A 12,485-nucleotide genomic window follows, 5' to 3' on the forward strand; every position below is an offset into this window, starting at 1 on the left:
ACAGTGTGTCATCATGTGCTATCTTCCATCAGGGGATATCAATGTACTTGTTTTGTGTTTGCAACCCCTTTATCAGAATAATGTTAGTTTGTGAGAGAAACAAAGGGGTTGCACACACAAAACACGTCCATTGCTCCCCCATGATGGGAGATAGCACAGGTTGACTTGAACCTTTTTTAATCCCAAATTGTGAGCATCTGCAAATTTTTTGTTTTACATGGGTGACATCACAAGCACCGTTATTAACATGTTGAACTTTGTAAGTTCCTGTCATATTTGGTTCTTATGTTTTTAAAAACCCTGTTGTCAAGCCAAATTTTGTAAACAATGTATATTTTTTACAAATATGCCTAAACTAAAAAATTAAAAAAAAAATATTGTTACAAAAACAAAAAAAAAACAAAAACATAAACACGTTCAAACAAAATGCACCTTTCAATGTGCACACAGTAAAATGTTTTTACTACTACAATGTGTGTGGCTTATTATTTATCAATAACAGTTTGTTATTTTTTTGCGTGCTTACAGTGACAAAGGGCCTTATTAACTAAAGGGAAATGTACTTGCCACTACAAGGGCACTAGGAGACAGACAAAACTAAATGCAAACAAGAATCAAAACAAGAGATTGTTGCCCAAATGTATTTTATTTTTTTAAATAAAATCTTAAAGCTCTTGTTGCAATGGCCCCCTGACCATTAAAATAATTGACATATCTGTCACGCACTTGACGGGCGGTTTGGGGGGCCAAGCCAATACGGCCACTTTCCAGGCCTGTGAGTGGTTCTTCAACACCAAGTCCGGCCTCAGGCCCAACAGAAGTTTTATATGTCAAAGAATGATGTCTCAAGAAATTATGCAGAATGCAGCAATTTGATATTCTAATTGCACACGTTCCCGGACAAATGGCACAAACATTAATGGGTGCTGTAGCGATTACCAGTTGGGTTCTGGAAGCATCAGACAAAAGTACATCTTCGCCAGCACACCATGGATCAGCAAGCAAAATTGTCCAAAAAAGGTTGCCTGACGAAGGGGTCCTGCACAGCCCCGAAACGTTGCACCTCTCTTGTGATGTGACTTTTTTCTATTAAGAGAACCTTTTTTGGACAATTTTGCTTGCTGATCCATGGTGTGCTGGCGAAGAAGATGACATAATTGATCTTGTATTCTGCAAGATTTATTGCGAAGAGGAACAAACGGAACCGGCTGGCCAGAATCCCAAAGGCATTCTCCACAACTCTTCTTGCTCTGGCCAGCTGGTAATTAAATACCCTCCTCTCAGGGGTGAGTGTCCTTTGGGGGAACGGCCTCATCAAGTGCTCGCCGAGAGCAAACGCTTCATCACCAATGAAAACTGAGGGGAGTCCATCCACGTTCTGGTCATCAGGTGGCAATCCCAGGCCACCAGTCTGGAGACGCTGGCACAGCTCGGTCTGTGCAAAGACTCCTCCGTCAGACATCCGGCCATTCTTCCCCATGTCCTCGAACATAAATTCCAATTGTGCCGAGACCACCGCCATCAAAACTACACTATGGAACCCCTTATTGTTGTAGAAATAAGACCCCGAATGGGGTGGTGGCACAATGCGGACATGCTTCCCATCGATCGCCCCGACACAGTTGGGAAAGTCCCAACGGTCAGCGAACTGGGAGGCCACAGTCTGCCATTCCTGTGTGTTCGAAGGAAACTGTGGAGTCAAACAAGAAAAAGAATATATAAGTACTTTTAAACATAACTTGGATATCAGATTACACAAAAACATTCTTGAACAACAGCAGTCGAACATTATTAATATGTGTTATTTTTAGAAAAAAAAAAAAAAACATAAGGGCCACTTATAAGATTACTCACCCCCTCTGATGGACCATTGATCAATTTGTATGTGGGGGGGAGGGGTTCTAATTTGGGCAAAAAAAACACCTGACAGTTGCAAACATTTGAGGGGGTGGGGGAGGGGTTCTAATTTGGGCAAAAAAAAATGACAGTTGCAAACATTTGAGGGGGTGGGGAGGGGTTCTAATTTGGGCAAAAAAAACACATGACAGTTGCAAACATTTGTGGGGGTGGGGGAGGGTAAAACCATACAATGGAGCTGACAATATACATTGTTCAAGGGACTATAGGCTAGAGGTATAAATGGACCCAGGATTGCATGGTGGGGAGGTTATTGAAGGTAAATATGCATGTAGGCCAAAAAATGATTAATGTAAAAAAACAGGCATGCATGAAGATAAAGGGGACATTCCCAGCATATTCCAAGCATGGTAATTAGGTAAAGAAGACATTTAGACAATACATTAGCAAACATTAAATACATATCATGTAATGTTAAAGAATAAAACTTACCTTCATATATTCTGCAGGACCTGAATAATAGCAGAACAGGTCTCTGGGATTATGATCCCCAGAGCCTGGGGGGAGATGCCTGTCGAGAACTTCAAGTCCTGAAGACTTCTCCCAGTCGCCAAGTAACGTAAAGTGGCAACTAGCCTCTGCTCCGCAGTGATAACTTGCCTCATGCAGGTATCCTGCCTGCAGATATAAGGGGTCAGCATAGCCAGCAGACGTTTAAAAACAGGGTCCGTCATCCTGAGATAATTCCTGAAATCCTCAGGATTATTCTCACGGATCTCACGGAGCAAAGGCATGTGCGAGAATTGGTCATGCTGGCTCAACCAATTCTTTGTCCATGAACTCCTCCTCGCCCTGTTCATGGACTGGACTCGGGTCAAAGTATTAACCCCAACACCAAGTCCCCACGCAGCACGAACTTGAGAACGAGTACCTCCACGCACCATGGCTTCAAAACGGTCGGCTGGTCAAACAAACAAACTTAGAACAAACGCACTGAAGAACAGCAAGGCCTATGAAGAGCGACCTGAAGATCAGGAATGAGCGGACCAGAACGGCCTGCTAGGCAGGTTACGAACTGACCAATACGCACTGAAAAGCAGATACAAACCTCACAAGCACAAACTGAACCGCAGAAAACGATCGAAATAAGCTGAAGTGTGAAAAGCGCGAATCGTCTCTAACCAAACTTCTACTAACACGAGATAAACACAAGATTAGCAGAAGGAGCCCAAAGGGTGGCGTAGTGGGGCTTGAACTTCCTTTTTCTAGTCCCGTCGTATGTGCTGTACGTCACCGCGTTCAAAACCATCAGACTTTTGGAGTGATAGTGTGTGTCCAAGTCTGTCCGTTTGTAAGTCCGGCGCACCTACGCTACAAAGTCTGGCGTAAAGATTGCCGGACCAAGTATGCTGTAAAGTCCGGTCGTGTGTACGCGGCATTGGAAGAGGAACATCCTGATTGATGAGGGGAGTGGGTGCAGTGATCACCTGAGTGCAACCCAGGACCGCATCAGCAGGAGGCTAGGGATGTAATAAGGAAAATGGCTATAATGGTCTGCAACTATATTTAGCATTTTTCGTTCTTCTAAATATCCCAGTGTGGCCAAATATCCTCAAAAAAAGAGGTTGCCCTAAGGATCAGCAAAAAGCTTATATATTGATACTAGTAAAAGCCATACAAAAGCATTATATATATATATATATATATATATATATATATATATATATATATATATATATATAGAAAGATATATACCTCAAAATGGTGCTCTGTGTGCACAGATGGAGGCAACGTAGGGTGGAAAAGATAACCTCAGAGGATAAAAAGGGTTGCTGGTTCAAATCCCAACCACGACACTACCTGCCTGGAGTTTGCATGTTCTCCCTGTGCCTGCGTGGGTTTCCTCCGGGTACTCCGGTTTCCTCCCACACTCCAAACACACTCCACACTACCGAAGCTGGTAGGTTAATTGGATCCTGTCTAAATTGTCCCTAGTATGTATGAATGTGAGTTAGGGACCTTAGATTGTAAGCTCCTTGAGGGTAGGGACTGATGTGAATGTACAATGTATATGTAAAGCGCTGTGTAAATTGACGGAGCTATATAAGTACCTGAAATAAATAAATAAATAAAATAATAAATAAAAAAGTTTGAATCCCCAATTTGAAGCGGTATGGGACGGTGAGTATATGTACATCAATAGTCCATATTGCAGACGCAGTTCAGTGACTTGAAAGGATCCAAACGAAACCCTAAGGCTACCCACAGATGCACATCTCCAAAAGCAACGCAGTCTATAAACAGCAAAAAAAAAGCAAATTGGATAGGACTGGTGTCTATGTAGCCAAGCAGAGTTTAAGCGGCTATATATATTAAAAAAGTAAGATAAGTACCAAAAATAACATTTCCCTGATTCAATATGCACCGCTGATATGTTGCCTCATCAAGAGCCACAGCAATAATGCACCCTTCGCTAAAGCTCACTAATATATAGGAGCTAATTAGAAAAACCTTGCCGTCCTAGCGGGTGTGGGTGATGACAATCATTCACACTTACATCTGTGCTGACAGTGCATTCCCCTGAGTGCGCGGCACACTGCGCCACCCCTTGCCCACATCCAAGATGGCGATGTGGGAGGAGTGACGTCATGCGTTGCGCTCCCACAGACACGCAGGCGCGGTCGCCCAGGGAACCATAGAACATGGAAAGGGGAGTGAAAAGATGAAATATTTCATCTCCTGGCAAACCAGACGGCGCTTGCATGGACACTGGCAGCCGTACTGGCAATCGCATGATTGTGGAAGGTGGGACATAGATGACAGGAGGAGAAAGATCATCAACCCCAAATCTGTAGGGTTGATGAATGCCCACCAATGAACATGGGAAACCGCTAGGGAAATGCCGAGCGGACAGAAAAAATAGATTGGCAAATTATTCACTCGATCTAGACTCTGTCTAGAACAGCCCATGTGTGCCGGGATCGCACACAGATGAATCACATAACCCACTGAACCCCCCACACATATACAGAGAAGAAAAGAAAAGAAAGGAAAGATAAGAAAAAGAATGAAAAAATAATAAACAAGTGGATTGGATAAGAAAAGAAAGGAAGAAAAAAGGAATAAACCAAAAGACAGAACAGGACTGATCTGTTAACCCCGGCTCAAGTTCAAGAGTTAAGTTAAGTGCACATGTTGTGCACATGTTGAGCCCGTGCAAGGTGCATGGGGGGCCCACTCCGCTACTGGGGAATGGTAGTGGAATACGCTGGACAGGTGGATGTGGACAAGGCTCAGCTTGTTCCTCCTAAATGCAAGTTATTGGGAAGGTGTACATTGTCACGGGGACCCGAGAGTTAACAGCAGAGCTGGCCTTAAGGTCGAGTACTGACCAACGCAGCCTCAGCCTTGTCCTGGGGCACAAAGAAAATGACACAAAAAGAGAGGTACCCCATGAATAGTAAAGTGATCCTGACACAGTGTAGCCCAGAAGAACCCACCCCGCGGTAGGCCTCTCATGTGACCCTTGTTTGGCATGCAAAGAGGAGGGAAACATGGAGAACGTGAAGACCATCCTGTCACCCTTACCTGCCCACAAATATATGCCAGAGGAGCAGAACTGATCCATATTAGAGCACTTTGCCTGTGTGTTACTATAATGTGAACCAACTTTTCATCTCAATGGCAAAGGTATCCTGGCCGCCCATAGTGTGGTGAAGGCTTCTTTAGCAGTATAGCATATACCAGAAACCAAAACCTCTAGTGTAAAAAACCTTTAAATAGATGCTGTGTGGTACTTCCAACCTGGAATTACTTGAGAGTTTTGGGGATACCTGAGAAACCCTCTCTCCTTTCTTACAAGTTTTGTGCCACTTGTCCTCTTACTAACCTTGCTATTCAGATGTTTCAATCTTGTGTAGCACTGCCCCCTTGAGGGGTGTTTTGATTTACCTGTTCATCTGCACCACCCTGACCCTGTGAACACTCCAACCCACCCCACACTCTGGGTTCAGACATCTTTTTGCAAGTACTTTTAAATGACACTCCAACACAAGTCAAATAGATATGCTATTAGGTTTTACTGGAGTAAGGATATTTGTACAAAAAGAGGTTATTAATCAACTCAGTTCTGGATAAACAGCCAAGATTCAGATGAGAAGTCACCTTGAAACAGCTTAAAGCTTAATTACAGTTCAATAGCACAGAGAGCAATATATATATATATATATATATATATATATATATATATATATATATATATATAATATATAAACAGTGAAATACCAACTAGGGAATAGACTGGAGGAGTTGTAAAGAATGCACTAGTTAATGTAATATGATACCACGCTAAAGGGGAATCCCAGACCGGCCTACTCAACCTTTAAATCCTAATCAGAGACCAGATAGAACAGGAATAGGATAAGGGCCCTTTACCCAATAGCAACAGCAATGTCCAGAGTGCAGGCCTGCATTAGTCTTCACCGGCAGTTGGAGCTCATTGAATTATATCCAAAATATGGCATAGTGATGTGATGGTTGGTAGGACAGCTTAAACTGGCTAGTGATATTCCTTAGAGTAGTTCAGGATATGGATGTCTATGTACAGTGTCTTATGTAATGCAATAAAGTGTTTCCATGGGCAAGGTGTCTGTACACAGAATTCAAACAAGATAACCAGGTAAGAATTGTGAACAATGGGCGACTACCCTCTCACCGATTGCAGAGCCGAATAGGAACCTCCTGAACTGGATTAGATGTCCTTCTGGGAGACGAACGGAGGTGACCCACCAGCTGCCGGACACGGGCGGTCATTGAAACCGTCTGATGGGGTGGTGCCATCGGGATGTCTCGCGAACAGCAAGCAGAGTTGGGCCCTCTGGGGCTGGGCTGGAGTCACTTGATCACCGTGTGGTAGGTCGCAGCCCTCTCACCTAGCAGCAGAGAGGTGCTCACTCGATCAGGCCCAGGAAAAAGAGAGAGGGGGCGGATCTGCTGGCTCTTTCATAGTTCCTCCCAGAGGTCTGTTCGTGTTGCAGAGGGACCTCTGGGATATGTAGTCCAGGGGTAATATCACACCATCAAAATGGCTGTTTAAGAGACTACTAGTCCCACAATCCTTCCTGTTTGGCTCAAAGATATGATGTCAGTCACTGGAGCCCAGCAATAGAGGGACATTGGAATAGATGGAGAATAACGGGGGGGGGGGGGGGGGGTGGTTTGCAGAAGAAGTTAACTGTAGTCCACTGTCGGCTACACTTGTGTGCCCACGCCATCCTGTGGAAGTGGGTAATACTAACTGGGAAAATTTCAGTCCCACCTGTGGCTGATTGCCTTAAATACTATATAGGGAGGTGCTCACCTTCAGCCAGATGCCTGTGCAAAGATACCATTAAGGCTCTGTTCCCAGACTGCTGTGTTTATGATTCTGTATTCCTATCTCTGATAACCAAATGACTCAGTTTGTCTCTGATGTAAACTCTTTCCTGCTGTCAATAACCTCTGCATGTTTTTAGACAATCCCTGTTATATCCTGTTGACCAGGGCTGGGCAAAAGAGCCACCTGTTCTGGGTACCATGCTGTGAGGGGCACAGCTGAAGTAGGAGCCTCCCCTTCCTTCTGCATTCCCAGGGCTTTTCCTGCGTTGTTCAGTAGTGAGCTGTCAAACCGACACTTTAGTCCTGCAAATTACACTGGGAGAACTATCTCTCTCTGTATAACCAGTGGCACTCCGCTCAGCTGTCAGTGTAAAAGCCGTCCACATTGTATACAGTGCACAGCCCAGCTGTCAAAGTTTTTTTTATCTTTTTTACAGTTTTACATTTTGTTAGTTTGCCAAACAACCTCGTCCCAGCACTGACAATGGGCATTAATGGCATAAACACATGGACAACAGCAATCCAGTAGTTCTATAATTACAATTGCTGCTATACATTGCACCAAATTATAATGCAATGTAAGTAAAAAAAAGTCACAACACCAACTGTTTATGAATGTATGCCTCCCAACTTTTTGAGATGGGAACGAGGGACACCTATAAAAGTATTAGTATAAAAATATGAATTAAACCCACAAGGGCTTTCCTTTTACCACTACTATTCCTTTATATTGGCTTCTGAAATTTTCCAATGCAACATTTTAGAAATTGTATGAAAGGTTTAGCACTGTGAAACACTTTTTGAAAGATAAATAGTGCATTTTATATACAACTATATAGGTCAGACCAAAATGAGGGACAAATGAGGCGAAAGAGGGACAGAGGGACTTTGTTCCAAATCAAGGACAGTCCCTCAAAATCATGGACAGTTGTGAGCTATGTGAATGGGCCCTTAGTTTTATATCACACCTGGAAGCCACATTCAGCAAGCCTCTCACATTGTTTCTTCTTAATGGAACTACAAGGAGCCCATTGTCACATGCTTCTTCACCATGTAACCTGCCTCTCATGCTGCACTCCAGCCAGCGCCGGCAGGCCCGGGATATCTTGTGTGCATACATTTTAAAGGATGGTTCAGAGTGACAAAAAAGGTCCCGGAATTGGATCCGATGGGTTTCTGGGGTTACAGCGTAGTGTTCTAGCACAGTCTGTTTGACCATAGGGTAGTCCCGATTGCATTGGGTGTCCATTGTCCGGTATGTGGCAGCTGCACCCCCTTCCAGCAGGCCGACCACCCAGTCTTGTATGGGTTACATTCAGTAGTTGACATAAGTGCTTAAAGTCCTGGAAAAATCCTTCCACATCCCCTGTAGCTTCACAAAAGGGCTTAAAGTCCTTACGAGTCACCCTTGGTGGGTCAGGGCACTGACAGGCGGCACTGATGGGCACTGACAGGCAGCATTGATGGGCATTGACCTGAGGCACTGATTGGCACTGATAGGCAGCACTGATTGGCACTGACAGGTGGCTTTGATGGACACTAATAGAGGCACTGATGGGCAGCAATGATTGGGCAGGTACTGACAGGTGTTAATGCTGGGCACTGATTGGCAATGTGATGGACACTGATTGGCACTATGGTGGGCACTGATTTGCACTATGGTGGGCACTGAATTACACTTTATTGAGCACTGGCAGGGGGTTATGATGGGGCACTGACTGGGCACCAATTGGCAGCTGATGGGTACATTTGATGGGGGGCTGTGCTGATAATCAATGTGCTGATTATCAGCAAAGACCCCCCCTCTGACAGGGAGAGTCACCAATCGGCTCTCCCTGTCTGCGCGAACCGAGGAATGCCGTTTACCGGCACTTCCTGGTTCTCGCGATGATCAGCTGTGATTGGTCACAGCTGATCACGTGCTAAAAAGCCTCTGTCAGAGGCTTCTTATCACGATCGGAGATGCGGCGTGTCAGACTGATGCACTCGTGAATGCCACGCTGCGCGCCCCTGCCCATGCGCGCTGGCATGTTATCCTGCTGGACGTCATATGACGCCCAGTCAGGATAACAGAACCACTTCCCGGCCGTCAATCTGTTATAGCCCGGGCGGGAAGTGGTTAAAGAGCTTGACTTGTAGTTTTGTTAGCTGTTTTTTTTTGACAGGGGCGCAGTTTCAGTGCTTGCCATAGGTGCCATTTTCAATAGCTACGCCACTGCAAAGCTGTAATGGGCTGAGGGAAATGATAGAACCTGGGAAAACACAACCTTCATGAAAGCTTCATTTTTGCTTCATTCAATATAGGCTACCCAGGGGATTCAGGTAGTGGGAGATCCAGCTGACAAAGATGAATGAAGAGGTAAAATTTGTTCCCTGAATTTGTTTCAGCAATTACCACTCATATTAGACTGGAGTGTTTCCTTAAACATGGAATCAAACTGATTGTAATGAGCTACAGCTTCTTTATTTTTGCTCATTTGTATTTGAATAAATACTGCATGAATGGACACGGTTATCATGTAACCAGCAGTGTCACCCAGGCTACGCATACCATAGGCTCGGTGAAGTAGGGAAATAGTCCTCCTCCTCTATTCTGCTTTGCTAGCAACTCAGTGTTGTCCCAGGGAGGTGTACAGGCAAGCAGTATGACTGATATTCAACATGTTAATAATAAGGTAACTATTACTATTTTCTTAAGCTCATTGTGCTCTAATCCCATCTAACTTTAATTAATTTATCTATGCAGACAGAGTGTCGGAGGTTTCACCGAGTAGCTACTAACATTAAGCATGTGTGTGGGATGCTGCTGAGTGTTAAGAGGTAATGTTACAGATAGTGATGCCTGTCATTTCTAACAGTATGCCTTGATGTGTCATTTAATTCATTGCTGTTATAACATATGGCAATTTAAACAATAGGGGCTAATCTGTTGTAGTATATAACCTCGGTAGCTGTGAGTTTAACTAGCCAGTCAAATTTTGAAGTTCTGTGCAAGAAGAATCTTTTCTTTACAAATATTTTTTTGAGGTCCTCATGCCTTTATCATTCATGTTTAATACATGGACAGATAGGGGTTGATTTACTAAAGGCAAATAGAGTGTGCACTTTTGAAAGTGCAGTTGGTCCAGAGCTTAGTAAATGAGGGAAAACTTCACTTTACAAAGAGCAACCAATCACATACAAGGAAAATGAAAGAACAGCATTTTTTCTTGCACATGATTGGATGATGGAAGTGAGCAGAGCTTTTGCTCATTTACTAAGCTCTGGAGCAACTGCACTTTCAAAAGTGCACAGTTAATTTGACTTTAGTAAATCAACTCTCATAATATTGAGTCTTCTTAGTCTTCCAACTAAGCCGTGTAAGGTGCAAATCAAGTGTAAAATGTAGGAGCATCAAATCAAAATCCATTTTATGCTGTCCTTGTTTCAGCAAAGTAAGTTTCTGCACCTTGAACTTGGCACCACTTTTATACACTACTAAACTCCTTGAGAATTATTTGATACATATAAGTATGGGAAAACACGTGACGCTTGCCCCTGTATTCCCACAATGGAATGCTTGTCACTGGAGCAGCGAATTACCAGATCTAGGCATTGTCACATCGCACAGAGGAGCCATGTATATCTCTAGGCAAGTATCTACTGGAACTAAAAGAACTAACAGAAGAATGTTAGGCTTTCTGGTGCACAGGAGTCAGGGCAGCATACAAGCACAGGGAAAGGCAAGTACAATTTCTACTTTTAAAGATATCCTGTTACTTTGCCTAGCACAGTACAGGATTACATTGTAGCAGAGTGCTCATTTACTCCCCATGCTCAGGTGCAGGGGCAGACCCCTTTAACTCCTTTTCCCACAACTTCCTGGGTTTCTTGACATGACTAGGAAAGGTACGTTTCTCAGATTCTCTACTACAACAGCTTAGAGAGGCCACACCTGATAAGGAAGTGGTGCTCTGCAACCAAATGAGCAGTCCTCCACCATCAGAGCCTAATAGCACGCAGCTTCTCCTGAAGACCACGTTAATGTAGGGAACACCTCCCCAATTGCTATCAGAGTATTCTAGATCCAGTGGAGTAGCCCTGGGCTTTGGATCCCTCTAGCTGTTTATCTCTGTTACGAAAGTCACCCTGGACAAGGCCGGATTAGGAGAATCGTGGGCCTGGTGATGAGGATTTTGGTGGGCCTTTTAATGGAAACAAAATTCCAATTCTACTTCCATGCAGGCAAGGCTCAGGCTGCTGGTTCTCCCCCTCCCAGCTCCATCACACTCAGGAAAAGGTCTCTGGGAGCACTGCCAATCTCTGACGGAGTACATTGGCATTCTCTGTGGAAGCAACAATCTCTGTTGGGCAGAACCTCCCACAGAGGCTATCAGTGTTCCACTGCTCCCATTGATTGTTTGACAGAGACTGCGGCTCCCATGGAGTTTGCCAGTGTGGTCCCATAGAGACTACCTGACAGAGACACAAGTGCTCCCACAGAAACTGCCCCAGAGAATTCATGACTTCCCCCGGTGTAGAAATTACCCCTGGTCACAGAGACTGCCACACATGTCACATAGACAGCCAGTGCCACCCATGTTGCAGAGACTGCCCCCCCAGTCCTCACTGACTAGAAGAGAGAAGCACCAATGCTGTATGTAAGCATAACTACCACTAGTACATGCCATGCTGGTGAGAACTTCAAGTGCTGTGTTAGGCAGGGTGGGTAGGCTGGACTGTCTTCCTCCTCCCTCAATGAATGAGTTCTGGGCAAGGCAGGTTCTTCTGCAAATCGTGTGGTGGCTGGCTGATGTCACCACCAGGACCCGCCCTATTGCCTGAGCCAAGGCCAAAGTCAGCAGCCTATGAATCGGCCGGCTCTGGAACTGCTCAGGCACGCTTCAGATTCAGGGATAAGGGGATTTTTTACAGGCACTTTTCTACTGTCTACAGACATTAATGGACAGGAGAAAAGTTTTTTACAAACTGTCCATAATTTTACAGACGGTTGGCAATACTAATTGCTTCCCGTGCAAGGCCAGTTCTTTTTGGGCAGCTGCTGGGCCTATATTAAGGTAGGGACCTGGAGCTACAGCTCCAATAGCACCTACGTTAATCTGGCACTGACCCTGGACTTCACTAAAAAGGATGCTGTTTATGAGGATTAGCTCAAGTAGCTGTGTATACTCTGAACTGTTTTACTGAAGTAATGATTCTTTACATTGCTATACAGGCTTATAGAGAGACCATGCTCTGCAGCCAGGTTACCC

At 44.5% G+C, this 12,485-nt stretch overlaps 1 protein-coding gene across 4 annotated transcripts in view; it reads left to right on the forward strand.

Annotated features, from left to right (window-relative positions):
* Positions 1-9,767: 9,767 nt before the first annotated feature.
* LOC141114803 (cyclic nucleotide-binding domain-containing protein 2-like) overlaps positions 9,768-12,485 on the forward strand; it is a 218,222-nt gene continuing 215,504 nt past the window's right edge. For 3 of the 4 annotated variants that reach the window (XM_073608422.1, XM_073608423.1, XM_073608425.1), the window contains exons 1-2: positions 9,768-9,908; positions 9,980-10,053. In XM_073608422.1, coding sequence (XP_073464523.1) covers positions 9,879-9,908; positions 9,980-10,053 — 104 coding nt within the window. In that variant the 5' untranslated portion in view covers positions 9,768-9,878. The remainder of the gene's footprint in view (positions 9,909-9,979; positions 10,054-12,485) is intronic. The other variant, XM_073608424.1, reaches the window with a different exon arrangement.

The sequence above is a fragment of the Aquarana catesbeiana genome, linkage group LG01, assembly GCF_042186555.1.
Source record: "Aquarana catesbeiana isolate 2022-GZ linkage group LG01, ASM4218655v1, whole genome shotgun sequence".
In the NCBI taxonomy this organism is placed as follows: domain Eukaryota; kingdom Metazoa; phylum Chordata; class Amphibia; order Anura; family Ranidae; genus Aquarana; species Aquarana catesbeiana.